The sequence below is a fragment of the Poeciliopsis prolifica genome, unplaced genomic scaffold (genome assembly GCF_027474105.1).
Source record: "Poeciliopsis prolifica strain line A6 unplaced genomic scaffold, Auburn_PproV2 SCAFFOLD020, whole genome shotgun sequence".
Classification (NCBI taxonomy): domain Eukaryota; kingdom Metazoa; phylum Chordata; class Actinopteri; order Cyprinodontiformes; family Poeciliidae; genus Poeciliopsis; species Poeciliopsis prolifica.
Window position 1 is genome coordinate 1492501 of NW_026562395.1, and position 22997 is coordinate 1515497.

At 40.0% G+C, this 22997-nt stretch overlaps 1 protein-coding gene across 17 annotated transcripts in view; it reads left to right on the forward strand.

Annotated features, from left to right (window-relative positions):
- The window catches only part of epb41l2 (erythrocyte membrane protein band 4.1 like 2), a 51073-nt gene that overhangs the window by 24520 nt on the left and 3556 nt on the right, over nt 1-22997 (forward strand). For 5 of the 17 annotated variants that reach the window (XM_055044081.1, XM_055044077.1, XM_055044082.1 and 2 more), the window contains exons 7-25: nt 2928-3003; nt 4419-4515; nt 4644-4768; nt 4901-4988; nt 6895-7047; nt 7684-7781; nt 8121-8293; nt 9044-9129; nt 13333-13383; nt 13483-13521; nt 14077-14136; nt 15724-15888; nt 16299-16499; nt 17819-17887; nt 18545-19183; nt 20708-20836; nt 21100-21198; nt 21855-21935; nt 22649-22763. In XM_055044081.1, coding sequence (XP_054900056.1) covers nt 2928-3003; nt 4419-4515; nt 4644-4768; nt 4901-4988; nt 6895-7047; nt 7684-7781; nt 8121-8293; nt 9044-9129; nt 13333-13383; nt 13483-13521; nt 14077-14136; nt 15724-15888; nt 16299-16499; nt 17819-17887; nt 18545-19183; nt 20708-20836; nt 21100-21198; nt 21855-21935; nt 22649-22753 — 2534 coding nt within the window. In that variant the 3' untranslated portion in view covers nt 22754-22763. Of the gene's footprint in view, nt 1-2927; nt 3004-4418; nt 4516-4643; nt 4769-4900; nt 4989-6894; nt 7048-7683; nt 7782-8120; nt 8294-9043; nt 9130-10879; nt 13308-13332; nt 13384-13482; nt 13522-14076; nt 14137-15723; nt 15889-16298; nt 16500-17818; nt 17888-18544; nt 19184-20707; nt 20837-21099; nt 21199-21854; nt 21936-22648; nt 22764-22997 lie in introns of those variants that run through there. The other 12 variants (XM_055044085.1, XM_055044093.1, XM_055044083.1 and 9 more) reach the window with 12 other exon arrangements.

The window sequence follows — 22997 nt, forward strand, 5'->3', positions numbered from 1 at the left end:
GTGAATTAAAATGTTTTGGTAGGGTATTTTTTATTTTTTTTTTACAACCCAGCTGTCATCACAACCTCAACAACTTTATCCGTGGCAGGCTTTATTTCTTCAAGTTTAATAAATGGGTGTGCCCAAGTCTGTTTTTTGTAGTCATTGCACTTTTGTATTTAATTTACTATTTAATTCAATTAAATTAAAAGGAAAAACTCAGCTGATGAAGGATGAACATTATGTGCTGCACCGTACATTCACCTATTTAATGTTTATGATGTTTATGTATCTGTTAGGGAGAGCTCACCCTAACATTGTTTTCAAACATGCCTTTACATCAAGCATCTTTGCTGGCAAATGTAATTTAGAAATTTAAATTATTATTGAGGACCAGGACAAAGTTATTCCAAGAACCTCAAATGGTCCTCCGGGCCACACTTTGGACATCCCTGTTTTAAAACCTTCACACAATAGCTACATTTATAATTACATTAAATTGCATACAAGAAATCCTATTTACCAAGTCGGTGATGTCTGGATTTTATGTAGGGGTGACAGAGTAAAGAGGGATGATTACAAATTCATGCCACACTTTCTAGATTTGCAGGTTGAAAAAAGTAAACAACTTTGTGTATCATTTTCCGCCCACTTAACATTTATGTCCTCCTTTTTATTGGTTTTTCTCATAAAATTAAAGTTTGGAACGTGACAAATGTTACAATTTTAGCACATAAATAGCCTCACAAATCACAGCGAGTAATGTCCTAGGGACATAAAATCACATCAAACGCATTCCTGCTTGATGCAGTGAACTGCCTAACGACGTTTTTTTTTTTTTTCTGTCATGCTAAATAAAGTCCGGGAACCTCCCAAACCATCAGAAGATCTACGGTTGTTTGCACAGATCAGAATATTCCGATTTAAATGGGTCACTTTTTCCTGAAGGTATTTAAAAAATTCAGTCAGTTTAAGACAAGGCAGAGAATCTTGTTCACTAAATGAGAGGCAGCGTGAACAGAACCATGCATTACCATGCACATTGCCTTCACATGCAGAAACAACAATGTGTCACTTTTAATGACAGTCTATAGGGGGGCAGTCTCTATGGATCTTCTCACTTTATCTTTGTTTTTTTAAGACACTGGTCATGTCTATTCTGCACTCCATCCGCATGAAGTGATATTGAGCCTTTAAAAATATGCTGATTTTACAAATAATGACAAGTAAAAAGTCTGAAGTCGGTTTTTACATCCCACAATGAAGCATTTAGTCCTGCTGGAAGTGAACGTGTGTTTTGTTTTGACAGAAAACGGCAGCAAGATTTAATCTCACCTGTAATGTTGGGCTGAATCTAACTGGAGGGCATGCAAAACGAGCAGGTCTTTATGTACGCCAGGTTTAGGCCTCAACTGTGCGTGTGGCTGCTGTTTAATATTTAACAGCAGTGGTCAGGTTTGCCCCTTCATCAAACTGTCTCTGACAAGTCTCCGTGCCTCACTGGACATTTTCATCCAGGATTATTTCGACTGCTGTAATGAGCATAAGCAGGCACGTCTATTAGCAGATCTTGATGATTTTCAGATGAAAGGATCTGAGAGAAATATTAAAATCCTCTTATCTGGTTCTGCTGCAAATGCATCAGTGTAGTTCATCAAATTGTTTCGCTTTTTGTGCGTTTTGTTACTTGACATTTTTCACTGTAGATTTTTTTATAAAAATAATCTCAAAAGAACCTGAAATGACAGAGTGGAAACATGTCTGATGCCATTTTTATGAATATATTAAAAATGTATTATCTAAACATAACTATGACTGAAATGATTAGTCATTATTATTGAAATAATTGTCAGCTAAGTAAGTTGTGGATTAATCATTAACTGGAATATACAGACTCAAAAAAAGCCAATTTGTCTAAAAACAACAACAATGTATTCAGAACAATAATTAAGCCGAAGCTGTACAAAACGTATATACATTTAGCATTTATGATGAAAACATTTTTGTCCGTAAATATTTTTCACCACAAAACTCCTCAAGTGTCATCGTTTTAGCTTTATCCACTTCAAATTCACTAAAGGAATGCTATTTTGTTGCATGTTAGGCAATAAAATGTTTATTCTTGTAGCATTTTTTGCATCTTTTAGTGCATTTATAACATTGTCTTTAAAAACTTAAGAGATTAAATTAAAAAATGGGATGTGCCAAATTTTTCTATTCGATTTATCGTCCAAATAACTAGTAGAATAATCCGTTACAAAATAATAGTTTGTTGCAGACTTGAACAAAACGGGCACAAAATTAACAGTAAACTCTATGAATACTTTCCAGTTACATTAATGTCAAATGTATTCTTTAGTTTTAAATTTGCATTTTTTTAAATCAAAAAATGTATTTATCAAATCTAATAGGAGTCAAAGACCTAAATCTAAAGATGTTTTCAACCAGTGTGATGCGTCTTTCCCATGCGTTTGATTTAATTAAAATACCCAGATGATGTGATCTGCATTACGTCACCCGGGCATTTTTTGTTGGGTGGAACAAAACTCAACAGACCGGGCGAAGGCCATGATAGCCTGGCCTTTTTGGATGCAGCCAGAACAGAACATAAATGAAGGCCACATTATGACAGGTTGTTGAAGACATTCGCTGTCATATTCTGGTGATGACGGCTCCTTTTTTTTTTTTTTGATCTCATTGAAGACCGACTAAAGCATGACATTTAGTAAAGCTAGGGGGAAAGGAGGGTGATGTACAGCACCAGATCTGCTCATTTGTGTGTGGGAACATTGTGCATAACAGCTGTCCTGCATTATTTTTTATGAATCTCATCTGCTTTTATTGCCATTTTCTCTCAAGAATTTATACATGTGCTCTGTTGTATTTTCTGCTCTGTTTTCTTGTTTTACTGCGATGTAAATCACTTAATTGAATATTTTGTTCTCCAGGTAACAACTGGCAGTTTGCATTCGGTGTCAAGTTTTACCCTCCTGACCCATCACAGCTCACTGAGGACATCACAAGGTACACACACACACGCACACACAGACTCTCAGCTTCCACAATTACTAACACCATTTGGTAAAAATGCAAACAAAAGCCTGAAAATAAACTGTTGTGAAGACATGGTGATCACAACATGACTTTTTTTTTTGTCAGTGTTGCTATAGTGAATGAAAAATGAACACTTTGAACAAGGCGAGCTAACAAAAACAATAAACTAGAAATCATCTAAATGAGTGGACGAGGACAGCATGGCCTTGTTCAAACCTACTGAACCAGGCAGAAATATATCTGAGCTGTCTTTCTGGTTTCTCTCTTGCATGGTTACTGAATTGTAACTATGCAAGAGAAATAATCTTACAGGGTAGCTGGCTTGTGGAAACACTGTGTTTCCAAATAATCCCCTTTCAACTTAACGTCCAGCCATCGTGCCGACCAATCCCACCTACTAGAAGACCCAGAGTGATACTTCATGTATTCATTGGGTGACTTTCTTCTTGCCATCAAAAAAAAAATATAAAACTTCCATCACAATATCTACTTGTGTTTCAGTGGTGTTTTTGTTCTCCGCCAGATGTCTTTTTTTTGTGATAAAGTATCCATTACATTCTGCTGCTTTGGCCTGCTGTTTTATGTTAGGCTCTTTGTTGTTCAGATCTGCTGAAAACAACGACCCACTCTGGCTGAAAATTTGAGTCATAGAAAGTCAGTGAAAGTGAAGCAGACCCATTGAAGACTGGGACTGGCCCTAATGCCAAAACAATATGCTCTGAAGCCACACAACGCTTCTTAGAGTAGCAGGGAAATGCTCAGCTAAGTTGAAACTCGATGCTGGACTTCATCTCACATGTAATAGTTTTTCCTTCTGATTAAACTTGGTGTGGATTCGTGTAACGTATTGATTGTCTTATTTTTTAAATGTAAAATAAAGTTATTAAAACTTCTGGATATTTTTTTTTGTTAAATTAGTGTTTTGTGTATGTCAGACATTTCAGAACATTTTGTTTTGCTTTGGCTTTTATTGTCTGTGCTGTAGAATGTGGAAAACTACCACAAAAATATTAAAACCTTACAAAATGTCATAGGGAATTGAGACCATCTTTTTTGAGTTGATCTGTTTTGTTTTCATTTCCAGTGTGGTAGTGGAAAAATGTGAAAACGTACCTTGAAAGTGCTTGATGGGTTCTTGAATTTTGCTGTGGGGAAACTGAGGAATCCCTGAACCATCTACAAAAATTGATTTATTTCTAAATTGAGCAGAAGAAATCTTTATGAAACATGGAGGAACCTCTTGAAGAATCAGTTAAAGGCGTCCTGTTGTTCAGCTACAAGAATGGAAAGACACCTGCCCTACTCAGATAACTTTAACAAAGGCATTTAATCCATACCCATTTCCTGTTTTGAATCTTTTTTTCTTCTCGCCTTATCGTTTTTAGGTACCTTTTGTGTCTGCAGCTGAGGGAGGATGTTGCTTCTGGACGGCTGCCTTGCTCATTCGTCACTCACGCTCTGCTGGGGTCATACACATTGCAGGTACAGCAAAAAATATCCTGTCTATTTTGCTGTCTTGTGTTAGTGAGGTAACGTATGTTATAATCATGTTGATATATTCAAGCTCGGCACCTTCCCAAAAATAAATTTCTGTTTTGAATAATTTACAGGCCGAATTAGGCGACCATGAACCCGACCAACCTCGCCCTTTGGACTTTATCAGTCAGTTGACGTTTGCGCCCAATCAGAACAAAGAGATGGAGGAGAAGATTCTTGAACTCCACAAATCCCACAGGTCAGAGAGGAAAATGAGTTTGACTCATAGTTTGATAGTTCAGCTATTATCGAGGGAGTCTGACTGGATTATATTTATATGCACGATTTCTCATGATATTTTGTTTAATTTTAGCCATTCTTTCGTTTTTAGGGGAATGACACCAGCACAGGCGGACCTCCAGTTTCTAGAAAATGCCAAGAAGCTCTCCATGTATGGAGTGGACCTGCACCATGCCAAGGTATAAATAAATGAAGGCCTCCCCTCTTCTCCTCTTCCTCTCCATTGTTGTTGACATCTGGGGATTAGCCCAGCTCCTTTGATGCTGGTCGAGCCATGCCGGTGTGCATGCATGTTTGTATCTGTGTGTGTCAGCTGTGCAAACACTCGGACAGGCCATTTCCATGGGAACAGTCACTCTCCCTCGCTGGGATAGCAGATCATCAGCCGACTGGGTGCATGTTTCCTGGTGTGGATGTGTGTCACAGCATTTTCTGGGGTTTTAGGGGGAAAAACCAGCAAATACACATGAGAATAAGAGAGTCTGGAAATAGGAAGCTGGGAGGCATAGTGGAGAGTGAAGACAAAACATGGTTCAACTGAGGATGAGGGCAGTCCAATTAGATTTAGAGAGAGGCAAGTTCCCTTTAAGGACGTGCTCCACTTCTGTCCAACAGAGAGTGGAAAGAATGGTGCAGCGGAGCGCTTTAATTGCGGACAGTGTTTTTCTTTTCATCGCACACAATTGTTAATTATCCTGGAAATTCAAAGGGATGATCTTCTTGATCTTTTATGTAACATGTCTGCAGGTTTTATCACTCCACAGCCTGGAAAACAGGTGACCTAAAATCCATGTTTAAACTCTAGAAAGAGCAACGCTAAGTTTTGTGCCTGATGATACGGAGACTTCGGCGCTTGCTTTGCAAAAATAAAGCAAAGTGTTATGGAACTGGATCAGAGATTGATTTGTTTGATCGTTACATGACAGATCATAAGCGGTGCCTGTTGGGTTTGGGACGTAATATAGCTTTGAAATGCTTCAGTGCTATTGGTGCAAATTCCTTTCAAAACGTTGCAGTATTTTCTGAAGCCACTTGTCTTTAAAACTGTTTAAAACTGAACTTAAATGTACTGGCGAAACATGCAGATTGCAGTATATTCTACATCAAGGGCCATCTGCAACACTGTTATTAAGCATAACACTAGTGTGGTTTTGAGTGATAAATGGTACAATTTGTGATGTGTTGGCACTAATGAGTTAGAATAAAATTCGGCATTATTTAATTCATGTTACTTCACGTTTTTACTTGCTGTACTTATTCATCTTTAAGTTTGGACTAGGCATATGCTGGTGAGCCTCAAGGTTAAACAAGGTTATGGTTCAAAAACATTCACCACTGTACCAGCACTGTGGGTTAAAGTCCTTTTAATGAGATGCCAGGGCAAGTGTTGGAGTGAGACTGGCTTTCTTTGGCTAGACTGAGAAGGATAGAGCAGCACTCTCTGTCCCAATGTAACTGTTTGCTAGAATTTGATGAGAACATCATTTAAAATGACTTTATGACGAATGACATTGACCAACCCTTGACTTAATCGCCTCCCAACCATAGAAAAGCAGGTGCCTTCATGGCTTATTTTTATTAATCACTCAGACAATTATCCATGTTCTTGAGGTTGGTAACAGTTCTGTGTCAGAAATCGACCAAACAACTAAAGTCTATTAGTCCTTACATCACAAGAACTAAGATCGATGGCTGGCTTTTAACACAGCACATCCATTTGATGTGTGACATGTGGCTAAGCCCTAGTAAAACTGTCCATTATCAGCAAATTGCACTCTCCTTTTGTGCAACTGATTGTTCTCTATTAATTCATTGCTGTAATCAATTCACCTTTACTCTGACCAAACGGCCTTGAATTTAAAAACTCTGCTGGTGGGTTAGTCTGGAGGCTAACTGTGTTCTAATGGTGTGTGTGTGCGTGCGCGCATGTGTAATAATTGAGTTTCTGCAGACCCTAAACCGACTACTTTAAAAATCAATCGATGAACAGCATGATCTGGTTTGTTTGTACTGCAAGCACATCAAACCAGAATACATAATCTCCTCATCGAGGCATTTTCTATATTCTACTTTTCTGTCTGACAGGATTCAGAAGGAGTGGACATCATGCTGGGTGTGTGCGCCAACGGACTCTTGGTGTACAAAGACAGGCTTCGGATAAATCGATTCGCTTGGCCCAAAATACTCAAGATATCGTACAAGAGGAACAACTTCTACATCAAGATCAGACCAGGAGAGGTTTGTAATAAAGACACACACACTGATGGATTGATGAATGAATGTAAAGTAATTTAAGGTTGTTGGAATAACTTTTGTTTAACTTCTGACATATAAGACCAGACTTTCTCTGCTACGTGTAGATCTGTATATGGAATAAATGTAACGTAAGAGAGAAAAGTTTGTATAAAAAAATTAAAGGACAAATATTGAAAACGGTTCTTCGGTTAGACGACTTCAGGTGTGGAACAATTTTTGTGAGGAGTTTCTACACAAATAATTAGAAATAATTTGCTTAACAAATCCAATAAGACTTTTTTATGATTGTTTATTTTCTTTAATGAGTTTGTCCACAGAATCAGTTGGAGTCCTTAGATACACGTTTCTGAAAAATATGCAGGAAAGATTTGTTTTGATTTTGATAAATAAAGCTATAATAAGCTTCCACTTACACGTTCTTGAAATGAATTGTCAGGAATTTAGATTTTATTCTGTATTAGTTTTGTCTTGATGTTTTTTTTTTTCCTTTACTGAATATTTTTTTTCTACATTGTGTGTGTTTTATTCTCTATGGAAAGGTTAAAATGACTGAAATAAATAAAATATAAATTGAAAATCAAAATAAAACGTGTTTCTGCCATTTTGTTCCTTTGCCAGACGGAGCAGTTTGAGAGCACCGTGGGATTCAAGCTCCAGAATCATCGATCTGCTAAAAAGCTGTGGAAGGTCTGCGTAGAAAACCATAGCTTCTTCAGGTAAAAGACAAATATGCATTGACAGTGAAACGCATGTGCAGGAACATTAACTAACAATGTAGCGTTTTAGCAACTTCATGTGGCTCAAGACAAACCTGCATGTTCATTTGTTCTATAGGATGCTGCTTTATGTATAAAATATACTGATACATAATCACAACATAGACAGAAAATCTATGAGAACACAAAATTGAATGTGTTCTCTATGAAATAAGCTTCGGTATCCAGTCTGACAACAAGGAGTCATTTCTCTCAATCACACGCACCTGTAAAAGTAACTACAAAATGTTTTTTCAAAAGAGACCACTGATCGCGCTCCGTTTCTCCCTCTGCCTCCAGGTTAAACGCGCCGGAGCCTCCTACCAAGGCCCGCTTTCTGACGCTGGGATCCAAGTTCCGCTACAGCGGGCGAACGCAGGCCCAGACCCGGCTGGCCAGTTCCCTCATAGACCGACCCGCTCCCAGCTTCGAACGCACCTCCTCGAAACGCATCAGCCGCAGTCTGGACGGAGGTAACACTAGTGGTATCTGTATGTGAGAATCGCGCACCTTTTTAAAGAACTTCTCAACTGAAGGAAATGTGCATCAAAAGAGGAATGTCAAGCATGAAGCATAGTTAGAATTTCATAAGTTTGTGTCTGAATATCTTTTTCAAAATGGGTCTGAAATATTCTATGTCAGAGCAGATACAGGAAATAGTTGGAGCATCTGTTTCCTGTCTCACAGAGAGAGACAGCGAGGGAAAGGGAAAGAAGAAAATAAAGAATGCTCTGTTTATTGAAAAGAACCAAATTCTCAGCATGTAAAGTAACGTCACACGTGACTCTGGCTTCTGGGCAGTAAGCAAGTGTGAAGTGACCCTGCCTTATATTAGAGCTATTTTCATTTTTGTAGAATCACAATCATTTTATTGTCTTTGAAAACAGAACGCACCGTTTATCCTGTGGTTTCCCATATTTGGTTTACAGATTCCACTTTTTGCAGCTGCTTGCCTCCGTTTCCTGTCTGTTGCATTGTTCACTTACCTTACAGCCACCCCTACTGGATAGATTGTTTTACTGCAGTTCATTGTTCCTGCTCATTGGAACTTTAAATTAAGCCATCAGATAACCCAGTGGTCCCCAAGCACCAGGACGCGGACCTGTACCGGTCCGTGGAACAATTGGTACCAGGCTACGCAAGAAAAAATACCTCGGTCATAAAAAGGTTGGGGACCACTGAGATAACCAACAGATTTTTATTGTGTGGTTTTGCCTCTTCAGCACCGGTGATCAGCATAACTGAGGCTGGAAGTGAGACAGCGGAGAACGGGCGGCATCACCGTCTAGAGCTTCACTCCGACTCCAAGGTGTGTATTCACCAAAATCTCATCGAAAGGGAAATATTAAAGCAGAAAAGATCTGCCTGTGTTTTTAGACGACTTTAATACTGACTTTTTTATTATTTCTGGGAGTGCAACGGTAACTACATTATTGCTCAAAGAACAGAAATCAGTTGCAAGGTGACACTTTCTTTGTTGGGCACTGAAAAAAGCATTATTTTGTGTTTTTTTTTTTTGTCAACTTCTTTATTTTGACTTTCTGATTACTACATCGAAAAGCATCAACTGCCTCAGAGAGGACTTGAACAGAACCAAAATCGAGGGCCAGAATATTGCGTTTTGAAACATTTTTCACTTCCTTTAGAGGTAAAAAAAACTGGGAGAATGTCTGACTTTCTTTGCTTATTTCTGGTATTTCCTGAAAATCCTTTAGATCTCAAAAGAACAAGAGTTCAACACTAATGTATTTGTTTTCAGCATGTCAGTTTCAATGCAAGATGTCATCTTGGGCCAAAAGACTATTAGATTCCATCAAGCTTTAAATATATCATGATAAATTTATCATTTATCAATACACTTATCGACAACTCTAGTGTTCCATTTTTGCTTCACACAAGAAAAACACGACGTGGTTTGTTGTCAAAGAAACCTCAGAATCATCCGTCTAAAGCAAACTGTTTCAACTGAGACCTCATCAGATTTAACAAGCGGCATGTGTTTACATCTGTTATGGTAGGACAGAAAAGGCTCCATTTGACCATTGCTCTGACTGTAAATATGAGCAACTTTAGGTCTGTAGCTATTTTTTTTTTTGGAAATATGTGCCTTACGTGATCTACACATAAGCAAAATGAGCTTAAGCAAGCTCTGGAAAAAAGGAGGCCATTCATAATTTTAAGTTTTTGGAAGTTCTGATCAACTTATAAATTCCAAATTCGAAATTACAGTAAAATAAATATAAAATATAAAAAACAAAAATCTATATTGAATTTAAATTATCAATAAAATGTTTTGGTTACATTTATTTTTAGGAGTTGTTATAGGTGTGCCTTTATAAAAAAAAAATTTTTGACACGCTATTTATTTCCTCTTAATGAATTTACTCAGATTAAAGGCTTTATTTTTTCTAAACTTGTTAGTGTGAAATGAAACTACACATTTCCACTTACACATGGTGTCAATATGTGCAGACATATGCATGTCACTTAATAGACTGATAAAGTCACTATATGTTATGTTTACCTGGACAGCCATGCACTCACATGTCCACAAGGGGGCACTGTGCCCCCCTAAAGCCACCTCACAGGAGTGGATTCTGTTTGCAGTGCATGCCTCCTGTCCCACCACCTTTTCCCTCCTGATCCTCACTGGCCTCCCGTCTCTCCCTGGTGGCGCCCCCTGTTGGCAGTTTCTGCGAACTCCTGTGCCCTCTACTTTCTGCACTTTGCTCTGCCCCGCTATGTTCACTTTGAAGCTGTTGTGTCGTGTCGTTCACTGACTAATGTTATGTTTCTTTCCCTTTCTCTTTTTTTTCCCTTCACAAACACTCCCTTTAATTTTGCTTTTCCAATATTCCACTTGCATGATTTTATATTTTCTCGTCATGAAATGCCTGTCGCTTATTTTGGTCTCTCGTTTCAATCAATTTTTTTTTTCCATGCCTCTTTTTTTAAATTGTTTTTTACTTTTTCGTCGTGTGTATGCATTTTCTCCCTCCTGTATTATTTGCTTTATTTCCCACGTACATTTTTCCTCACCTTCACTTCCCGCCCATTAGTCAATCTTTATGTTCCCTCTTTCGTTTTCCTCATCATCCTCACTCTCCTCCATCCCCCCTTCGCTCGACTCCATCTCCGAGCTCGACCGCGCCCTTTCCGACATCTCCGAGGACGACGACCGAGCCGAGGACGCGGAAGCCGCGCACTCATTGTGGAGCCTCCCCTCAAACACCCTTTCGCTTTTCACCGATCAGCAGCTGGCTGATCTTGGACACCTCATTCAAACCTCTTCATCCTCCCAGCCAGTCTCTGCCTCTCAGACATGCAGCTCAGAGCTTGTGAAATACGAGGAGGGTGTAACCAGAGTAACAGCAGGTTGGGCAAATTTGCGACAGTGGTTTTCTCTGAAGGGTGTGGTTAAATTAGCATCTATCATCTTGTGCTTTCTCTCGGTTTTAAGCAAGAATGAAAGCAGGTGTCTGCCCAGGAAGATATTTACAGGGCCAGGAGAGAAGCAGAACATATATTTAAACATTTTTGGCACTAAATATTCAACTTTCAACCTGGCTGCATTTAGGTTACATCAAATTATGAGCTGCTTAGCATTTCTGTGGGCTCGTTTTCTGGCATTTTTGACACGTCTTTTACTAAAATTCAAGAAGTTTGTCACTACTCTCGCTTTATATACAAAGCAGATACAGTTTCCCAAATTATCCTCCATCCCCTGCCCACAGATTATCTCCTTCTCTTTGCTTTCCTCCTTTTCTTCCCGTCCCTCTCTTCCTCTTACCACCTTCCACTCTTCTAGCTTCACTGCATCTGTCCATCGCTACCTCCTAAACCCCTCCCCTCTCTTCCTCCCATGCCTCTTAGCACTCTTCCTGCTAGTTGTGATGCTGACAGCGAGCCAGTCAGTCGTTTTAGCCCTGATTTTAGCCACACCCCTCGGCCTGACCCTGTCCTACTTAGAGACCGCCGTCTCCAGTCGAAGAAAGACTCTTTTGCCTGTGTTTGTCAGCCACGAGGCAAGCAAGCGTAATTTAAGCCCTGGTGTAGACCAGGACGCCTCCGCTCTCACACCGACACACGCACACCTTCACACCAGGCAGCATGGAGGCACGGGCTGGACCCAGGAGATGTGTGATCCTGCGGCGTAAATTCGCACATTCACATTTCTCATCCTGCCCCACTTTCCATTTGAATTCTTTTCCTTTTTTCAGCCTTTGTGAGAATGTAAACAACATAGAAACCTAAATGTTTCCCCCTTTTGTTTTTTCCCTGCCAACAGCACTCCCTGCACCTGATAAATACTCCTCCTTTTAGCTTCCCTGCACCTCACTCTAATATTTCCAAAGTAAAGAATGAAGTTTTGACATTATTTAAAGAAGTAAAACTATTTAAGAAAATAATCTAAATGAAGAATATTTAGTGTAAGTAGATGTAAGGCTTTTAGATGCTGTTTTTGACTAAACAGACGCGTGTTGAATACACTGCACAGTAACTTAAAATAGATAAAGTGTAGTAATTAAAAATCTGCATTATTTTACAATATTCTCGCTCAGCATTTATTAGCTCTTGGATATTAAACAAAATGTGCATCCATTTGTTTACATATAGGCATGGGCCGGTGCAGAAATATCACTGTGTGAGACATTCTAAAGCAGAAAAGCAAACACTATTATCTCTACTGCATTTTATGTATCCCTGTTTTCACATTTAACACTGGGTGAGCCAGGCTGCAGTGGCTGTTTTGACGATGAGCCATCTACTATAATGTTACTATATATTGTGTGCTCATATAAATCATTAAAATCTCTGGTCAGTTGATCTATACACATCAAAGCAATACATGTATATCAAAGACATGACGTTTTCTGCTATTTCCCACATGCAAAGTAGCATAGAAAGCAGTACGATAGTAACTAACAGGCAGTGCACATTAACAGGCTGAGAAGAGTTTTCTTTCTTCACACAGACAAAGAAAACATCTTGCATCACCCTAAAGGGAGAAGAAATGGTTTAGTGACAGATTTAGCTGTTCTGCGGTCATAATTTACCTTGATTCTGCTGACCGGACCATGCATATGTGTAACACATTTGGTGGCCCCCTATAGAAACTTTAAAACTTAAAACATATTTAATACTTTATGGAGACCCTCTGCTTCATCTAGAGTAAAATTTACTTATTTCTGGTGAATAAAATAGTTTTTAATTATTTTTTTTATGTGATGTTGTACATAAAATCAATTAAGACTGAATAAATAAACTTAATCCATACTTGCAGAAAAGTTTAAGTCTTTTTTTAACATAGAATAACAGCAGGTTCTTGCCGCCTCTGCATACTAATCATCCTAAACTTCTTACATATAGTTTCACATGACCAGAAGTGTTTCCTAACACAAGGGGAACAGGCGTTTCTCATCACCCATTTCACCGTTTTTTTGGGTGTTGTTTTTTTTAACTCATTTCCCCTTCATTTTGACTTCCACCTCCCATGTCTGCCATACTGAAGGCTGAGGAGGTGGACTTGAGCCCTGCCGATGTGGAAGCCGTCCCCTCCGAGGTCTGTAAGGCCTATTTGCAAATTCAAAGCCTGGTGTCATGGTACAAGACTACAGAGGCCGTAATCCTAACCTGTCCTTTCTCCTTGACTTCACCCCAGCAACAGTCACCTGGACGTGCTGATCCTGCCCCCTCTCAGGTTCATAACACTGTTATTGGTGATTTGATCGCCCCAGTGGTTTTTTCTGCTCACGTGGGTTTGTTTGGTGGTTGACATTGCCCTACACACATCAGATCAAATCAGCTGTGTAGCAGATAATAAAAGTCCAGTCAGAGGTTGAGTTGTAAAAACCGATCACGAATGGGCATTTTCAACCATCATTTTCAATTTCTGCTGTGGCTTTCAGTTTCGCAGGTTGTGTTTGGGTTTTGCTTCGTGTGTGTGGTTCATTACATCATTTTGGGATTGCTGAAAAAAAAACGCTGGGGTTTGGTGGTTTATGTGCATGTCTGTTGGTGTTGTGGTGTTTCGAAACGCTTCGGCGGCATGGGTACAGCACTCAGATCATCAGAAATGCCAAAATGGTTTCTTGTTCCTGCACCCATGGTCAACTTTTCTTTTTTCAGTTTGGAATATTTACAGCAATTTTTTTAAAAGTCAAATTAGTTTCTGTTATTTTCTCTGCACATTTGAGTTTATTTTAATTTTTTTCATTAATTTTCTGCGTTTTTGTGCTGTATGTCTGCCTTCCAGAGTCCATTGAGAGTGCATGGGGACAATATTTATGTGAGGCACAGTAATTTAATGTTGGAGGTTGGTACTGGCGTCAACTGATGGCTGAAAACCAGATCTCTGTGTTTCTACTTTTTCTCTAACGCCATCAGAGCTACAGCCTGGTCTTTACTGGACTACCGTACAAGACTGCTGCCCTCTCGCACTCTCAGGCTCTGTGTGCATGCCGGCGTGTGGACGTTTACTCTACTTCAGCTTTTGGCAGATTTTCAGCAAATCCCGTCTCATTGATAAACTTTGTTTGAAGACCTTTCACTGCTCAATGTCCTGATTTGCGCAGCAGCTATTCTGATCAACTACGCCCTTATGTTGTACATTGATACCATACCCAAGGTAAAGTGTACCACTATTCTGGCCAGTAAAGGGGAGTTGGATCCGAATGTGTGAAATGCAAACTATTTGTTTCATGTGCTTTGACACAAAGGCACATAAGAGACTTGGTCATCTAGAAACAATTTCCCAGGCCAAGCGTTCACAATGGCTGCTTTGTGAATAGGATGTGTTGTGTAATGATGTCACTATAATGCATGCTCTGTTCATGTTCAGTGCTGTTTTGTGACTGTGTTTTTACCTTGTTTTGTTCTCAGTCCTTGATTGGTCAAAGGGTTTGATTATTGCCAGGCAGCTGCGTCTAACCTCACTAACCTCTGCCTCCGCACAAGGAGCTTCCTTCCTGTTTTCTCGTGATTGGCTGCCACTGCAGAGACGTGTGGTTGGATAACAAACTAAAACAACAACGCCTGTTCGTACAAATTGGGGCTGATGGTGATCGACTGCTATTGCGCTGAGAAGTCCACAAAGTATTTTTGATAGTTTTAGAGTTAAATGGTTCAAATCGGGGATCTCTTGTTGGAAATTAAATCCTCTAGTTTTCTAAGATGGCCTTTTTTGGCCCTTAAAAAACTGTTTTTAAAACCCAGGTTGGTTTTGTTCATTTTTATTCATTAACAAAACGCAATTTAAAAACTGCTTTTCAGCCTTACTCATGAAACGCTGTTTGATCTGAAACATTTAAGATTGACAAAAATTAAAAGAAATTTTAATTATATATATATATATATATATATATATAATATTATATATATATATATATATATATATATATATATTATATATATATATATATATATATATGGACAAACCAAGTAAAGTGAATTGCTACCAGCTCCATGTTGTACATTCTGCCATGCTGTTTGACCTCATTCATAGAAAAAATAAAACAAGTTGGGAGGCCCCGTTTCACTGAAGTCTGGATTTCCAGGTACTTTTCTTTAACCACAGAAAAAGCTTCAGTGAAGCCTGCCCTCCACCCTGTTGCCCTTTGGATTGACCGCCTTATCCCTTCTCCTTTCATCTTTCCCCTCCCTCCTCAACTACCTTCCCTCTTGCTCTTTTCTGTTACATTTCTGCCTCGTCATCTCACTATTGCTCCATTTTCTTCTTTTTTATTCCTAATCTTCTTTTGGAAAATCTCATCAAATCCTCACTGCTATCTTTCTTTGATTTTCTCCCATTCTCCTCACTGCTTGTACTCATCCCTTTCTCACTTACTCACCCCCCATTTACTATCAAATTCCTCATCCCCCGTATCCTGTCCGTCCCCATCAGGACCTCGATAAGACCCAAGACGAGGTTCTGAAACACCAGGCTAGCATTAGCCAGCTCAAGCGTTCCTTTATGGAGGCGCCACCTCCCTCTCCTCCCCAGCCCAACCAGTGGGAGAAACGTCTCACCTCCTCTCCTGCTACGATACGCGTCCAGCAGCAACAAGTGGTACGTCCATTCGGATGTCTATCTCTCTCAACAACCCATTATATCCGCTGATGATTGCTGGGTTGTTGTGTTAGTTGAACTCAAACTAACTGCATTTCCAAAGCTGTGTGTTTCTATGTACAGGTTGGTCCTCCATTGTGTTTAATAGTTGAACATTTGTTTTCGATTTTCATGGAGTCACTTCTCACTTAATTGAGCAAATGTTGCTGGCAATTAACTTTCCTAACTCCTCTACCTTTTTATCAGTGGTTATCTTGACTAACGGTCTGTTTCATTTTTGACAGCATGTGGGTTTAAACCTGCTTTCTCCTTAATCTCTGACTCTTATAAGTGATAAAAACCTATAGTTTTCTCTCCAGTTCTCCATTAACCCTCTGCCGCTGCTGTTTTGTGTGCGTCTCTTATCGTAGAGCCTCGAAGACGAAATAGCTTCAGTGCTTCTCAGCAGACGCACTACTGCTGAATTTTACTCAGCAGGCACTCCGCCTCCCTGCAGTGTACCAGAGCCACCACTAGATGCCGCTGTGACCACATATTCATCTGCTGCCGCTCCCACGGCTGTCTGCAGTTCATCTTTGTCTCATCCTGTTTCTGCACTCACTGCCACTGAGGTGCTTCTGCTGGTACTAAACATTAAGGTGTCGGTTTACTTTGTATGGTCCCAAATGGACAGTTACATTCCAGTTTGATGATGCTTTTTCTTAATTCAAAGAGTTTAAGGGTGAGAAATATTATGTTCTACTCATTACCTAACATATGTCACGATATCAGTTTGTTTTTGCAAGTTTCCTGTGCAACTGTTTTTTTTTTTTTTACGGAAAATATATCCGTCTTCATATGCTAAAGTGCCAGACTAGGACTGGCATGTTTAATTTTGATATGATAATTTAGAGACAAAACTTACAAAAAAAAGTTGTTTCCTGCTTCATAAAGGCAGCTTTTTGTTGTGAACGTCACATTTATTGAGTTGTGTTTCAGCTCCTTTCTTCTATACTGCAGCACCCAGGACAGTCTCTTCTTTACTCTAAATGTCATAAAAAGGGGTGGAAGTAACTTATTTTTGGAGAAAACAACCAGTATGAGGAGCAGGGTTTAGTTTTTTTTGTACGCTGGACCATTAGCTCACACAGGGGTCATCTCTAGTCCAATCATTATGTGAGATTTATCTTTATTTTCTCACCCATTTCTTTCTTTTTTTTCTTTTTACCTCCTCTCAGTTGACCAGCTTGAAAGTGAACTGACACCTTTTAATGCTTTAGTTAATTAAAGCTGCTTGGCAGATGTGTATATCAAGCCTGCTGTTGATGTTGCATGAATTAATTTGCGTCTGGGAGCACTTAATCCTCAGTGACTTGTTGATGCACTATTTTCAGGATTCATTTGATCTAAATCGACTAACAGCTGTGCAGTGGAAGGGTTTGTCATTTCTGGCGGTAAAGGAATGCAAATTGCCAAATCTGCACCCCAGACGTTCTGTGCCTATTAAAGACGGTGCGATCTGAAACAGCTGTTTTCACAGAGGCTGGAATGGGGGGGTACAAAAAGAACCTTATAATGTGTTTATTGTGTGCCTGTTTGCTGGAGCTTCTTTAAATGGCAAAAGAAACGCATTGCCATGCATGAAAAAAAGACTCTTCAATATCATATTTTCTTTTGTCGTTTGCTTCTGTGAGCAAACTTCATTTCTATTCTTATTTTCATCCTGTTTTTGCTCGCTGAGTTCTTGCTGTGCGCGTGCGGATGTAGCGTCTGTGCAGAACAGCGTCCCACAGACAAAGAGAGGACAAGATGAGAAGTGAAAGAGCCGATGAGAAAAGCTGGTCCCATCCCCACGCTGTGATGACAGGCGGCCCAGTGTTGCTAATTGCTAACTGTGATTTTCCTGCTGATGTGTGACTGATGTTGTCGACTTAACTTCTCTGTCACGCAGGTCAGTGTGCCGCAAACCGAAGCAGCTTCAGCTGATAACACAAGCTCTGAAACCAAAGAACCTGCAAAGGTGGTACTAACTTTCTTTGTAACCCCTCCCAGCTTTCCATTCATGACTTTCGCTTCCTTCCTGCCTCCATTTGTTCTCAACTGAGTTTTTACTTTCCCATTGCCACTTCGGTCGTTTCCTATTTGATCCGATGTTGAGGGTTCCTACACAGTCTGAAAAAGTATGGAATAGAATTTTTAGGCTGTGGATCTGGAAAAGTGGAAAGAATAAAGTCTAGGGAAATATTTTTGTTTCCAGGATTTTTTTTTTCTTGTCCAAAGTTTTCTTTTCCTCTTTATTCTTTGATTTCTTCTTTACTTTTTCATTTTGTTTTCTTCCCTCTCTCCTTTTTCCTTTTCCTTTCTTAGTTTTTTTCTTTTCCTTCTTTCCTTCCTTCTTTCACTCCAGCCTTTAATTAATTTTTAATTAAATGTAAAAGAAAGAGAATTTAAAACCGTGTAGAAACCCTGCAGGATCTTCTTCATTAATACCTCATCTTATTTTCCTCATGTTTTTTGTGTGTATATATATTTTTTTGTTAACCCATTTTTAATTTATGTTCAATGACCATATTTTGCTCTTGTGTTTTTTTGCTTTTTTTTTTTTGCGTTTGTTGTATACGTGTGCACCTCATCGTGTGTGTCTGTGCACTCTGTGTACGTGTGTGCGTGTGTGTAGACCACCGAAGTTGAAATCGAGGAAACTGTTGTCATCCAAGAAGTTTCCAGAGCGCCCAAACCCGGGGTCGTCACATTTACGACTGATCCTCCTGCCGCCTCACCCGCTGAGGGCGAACCTCAGGACCAGAAAGTGAAGGTCGAAGAGGAAGCGGCGGCGGTGGAGGAAGAAAGCCCCGCGAAGCCGGAGAAGGCGTCCTCTGAAAGCGAGAGTGAGGAGGAAGCAGAGTACCATCCAAACGTTTCTGCATCCGTCTCTCAATCACAAATACCAGAGGAGAAGGAAGAAGAAGAGCCGATGGAAGAGGAGCAGAAGCAAGCGTCTGCTCCGGTTGTTCCATCTCTTCCAGTGGAGGTCAACCAGCCTGCAGAAGAAATAAATCGTGAAGAAGAATCTAAGAAGGAGGAGATTCAGTTTGAGGAGAAGAAAGACAATCAGGAGGAGAAAGAAAGCGGACGGGAGACGGAGGACAGCACAGATGATCCGATGGTGACCCCCGAAGAGGCGCCAGAGGGCCTCATGCTGCCCGAGGAGAGCGCAGAGGCCGGCCCCACCGAGGAGCCGGAGCAGCCTAAAATGAACGGAGAAGCCTCGCTGGTGGAAGTGGATCCCCGGCCGCAGGTTATTTGTTGCTCTGAGGTAAAGCCAACTGCGGAGCTCCTCCAGGGTTTTGAACCTTCCTGCCAGCCGTAGAAAACACCCATTTCTTTCCCCGCTGCTTCTCACATCGCCGGTTTCCTTTTCCTGCTTGTGTGAAACTTTAAGCCCCATGTACATTCTCACACTCCTCTCCGTTCTGTGAAAGCATATTGAGAAAATAAACACCTTTTGAGGACAGTTAGGATTGTGCTGTAAGACTTCATCGCCATTATTGTTGGTGTTAATGTCAAATTCCTCAAGAAGCCACCTTTATGTTACTGCCCAGTCGCACTTTTTTATGTCTGCCACATTTCCTACCATTATCCTCATAGATATAGTGCCACTCATTGTGGTGTGTCGATGCTGTTGCCGCCTACGTTGTGCTGTGAAGTAAATGGGGCCTAAGTGGGAAATGCAAGATGCTTTTAGGTGTGCGCGTTTTCATTTTGCATGCTGATTTTCACCTTTATGAGCTGTGCCTGTGTGTCCTTTATTGTGTTTGGCAGTGATGCTGCTCCTCGTATTTGTGGAAATCGCCATTGCCAAGCACTTTGGAAATGCCACCCACTCATGAATGCCACCTTGTTTACATTTCAATAGCCGCTTTGTTTTCCAGTCATTAGAGCCCTGCTGGCTTTATTGGCTCATGTTCCCTTCATGTTGGTGCCGTCTCATGTTGGGAGTTGCATGTTGACACCCAAGAAAGTTCTGTGGTCGGTGCTGCTGCTATAGCTGCTGTAGCTGCTAGTTATCTTCTCTTGGCTAGTTTGTAATTTGCTTTTCCTGGCATGACGTTGCACGAGTTTAAGAGCTCTCGTTCCACCTGCATGAATGTTATTGCCTGTGTGCTTGTGTGTGCGCTTTGTTGATATATCTACACTTTCTGATACACATACAGTATTTACAGTCCCTTGCAATATTACTCAAAATTTCAACTTCACTGCCTATTTTTAGGGATTTCATGTGCGAAGCTAACACAAATTAGTGTAAACTAAAGTTTAGAAAAAACTTTATGCATGTTTTTTTTTTTTCTTTGATTAGGTCCCGTTCTATATGTTTGCTCAGTCCCCTATCTGACTCTGTAAACTTCTTTTTCAATTATTAGGTGACTGACAATTAAAAGCTATTGGTTGATCTGGATTTTATTTAGGAGCATCAGAGTTAACAAGTTTATGCCACACATTTTAGATTTTTAGCCATATATTCTTTCTCTGCAGCTTGAACTATCAATCACTACTTTGTTTTGGTCCATCACATAAAATCCCAATAAAATACATTAAGGGGAGCAACACTTTTGCAAGGCACTGTATATTATCAGCACTTACACAAAAGTCACTTTTGTTTGGTACCGTTGTCTTTGAACCAACTTCTCTTAATTTTGTGTTAAAGTGACGACTGTGTTGGAAGTCATTCTGATGCCAAAGATGTCTTATGTATCTATTTATTTGTTCCCAAAGCAGTCTCATGTTACACCTATTAACAGTCTCTCCTTCCTGCTCACTCCTGTCTCTCCTCCCTCCCCAGCCGCCTGTGGTAAAAACAGAAATGGTGACTATATCAGACACGTTTGCTGCCCAGAAAACTGAGATAGCCACAAAAGAAGTGCCCATCGTGCACACGGAAACCAAGACCATCACATACGAGGCCGCACAGGTGCACACTTGAGAAGCACAGGGAGTTTGTTCTTTTCATATTATTATGATTATTTCTTTCGTCTGTGTACCTTTTTTATTTAATGTGGGAAAACCCTTTAGTTTAACATACTACTCCTATTACTTGTGTCACAAAGTGCTTTCTTTTCTAGCAGCAGGGCATGGCGCCACCAGAGAAAAAAAAAAAGTCTTGCCTTGTAGAGATGAGTTCAAGAACTTGCTGATTTGGAGCCGATGACCTCATTTTTTCTCTCTTTTACTCAGTTGGACGGTAATGGTGACGGTGAACCCGGAGTGTTGATGACCGCTCAGACAATCACCTCTGAGTCTTTGTGTACCACCACCACCACGCACATTACCAAGGTACAGGACATGATTAAGCATTTTCATGTTGCTAGAACCTAAATCTTACAGTCCGTTAGTTCTTCTTTTTTTATGTCTTAAACTTCTGAGTTCAGGGTGTTAAGTTTCGGGTTTTATTCATATAATTTCCATCATTTTAAGATTGATTTATTTATCTATTAAATTTGGTTAAGTGCTACCTTTTGGTTAAAATATATGAATGTTTTTGTTCCATGTTTTAAAGTTGTCGATAGATTGCGCTCTACTTTGAGAAAACTCCAAGGGACATTTTGATGCACGGCAGCAAACGAGCATTATAGTCGAACTTTTAGCCTTTTGACTTCTTGTCTGCAATGGATTTTGACTCTTGCGAACAATTTATCTGTGAAATTTAAATGTTCTTGACTACCTGTCCTCTTCCCTGCTCATTTATCACAAAAACCTGCACAACTGTTTGAGTTTAAATAAATCCTACTGAAAGCTGAAGAAACCCTGAAGTCAAACTGAAGCCGAGTCTGACATAAAATTTTTTTTTCAATGACGCCATCATTCTTTTATGTTTCGTCGCCCCCCGGCTCAGCGCTTCCCTCCCAGCTGTGTCTCGCCAGCCGGGCCATTACACTTACAAATAACCACATGCGACGGTCATCAAAGTCGTGTCCTCCGTTTTGTTCCAGACATTAAAAGGCGGGCTCTCGGAGACGAGGATTGAGAAGCGCATCGTAATCACCGGCGACTGCGACATCGACCACGACCAGGTGGGTTCTCTGCCCCTCTGCCACTTTAACCTGACAACATGTGGAAGATGTGAAAGGTTCTGTCGAAGATCATTTCTTTAGATGTAGAGTGCAAAAGTATTGGGTTTTTTACATTTAAAAACATTGTTGGGTATTTAGACATCTGGTGACATGTCTTGTTGCTGGCAGCCAGAGGGCGACTTCTTCTTTATCACTTTCTCCCTCCATCTTTGCCTTGTTGGATGTTTTTCTTTGTTTTTGTCTAAACTTATCGATCTCCCGGTTCATTTGATTTGCTGTCTTTGCTTCCAAAGATTTTGTGTCTTGTGTTCTAAATCAGTTTAGTCAAACTCAAATGAAAAGGGACTGCCTTTGCATCTGCATGACTCCTGCTCTGTTGTTTGCTTAAGTTGCATGTCTGTTCGGTTTTGCTAAACGTTAGCAAAAACGACCAGCTCAAGTTTCAGCGTTTTGGGAATTAATTCCAATTGGAATAATTTCCTAATTTAAAGCCATTTTAGTCTGTCAGTCCTCTTATTTGCTATTCTGTCAACCCAAAAACGTAAAATGGTCCACTGATCTTTCATATGATGTGTTTATTTTTCATTTTTAATTTAAAATGCTTCTTATTTCATTTTTTTCCCTTTATTTAACACCATCATTTTGCCCTCCTTCCCCTCCACTGCCTGTCGTGCTCGGTGTCTCCCCTCTGTGGCTGCCCTCGGGTACTGCAGGCACTGGCACAGGCCATTAAGGAGGCCAAAGAGCAACATCCTGACATGTCTGTTACCAGAGTGGTTGTTCATAAAGAAACTGAACTGGCTGAGGAGGAGGATTGACTGAACTCAGGTAATAATAGTGAGCGTTGCACTATTGTTTTTGAAACATTTTCTGTCTTTCTGAGGTACTAGAAGAGTTTCAACACTGCAAATTGTCTTGTATCGCAGCATCATCAATTTTAAACAAATCTGGCCTTTAGTGCCAGTAAATTGTAAACATGTTCACACATGTACAGTTCACAGCACTATGTTTGCCACCAAAGAAATAAAACCCAATACAAGACCTAATAAATAATTGATACCA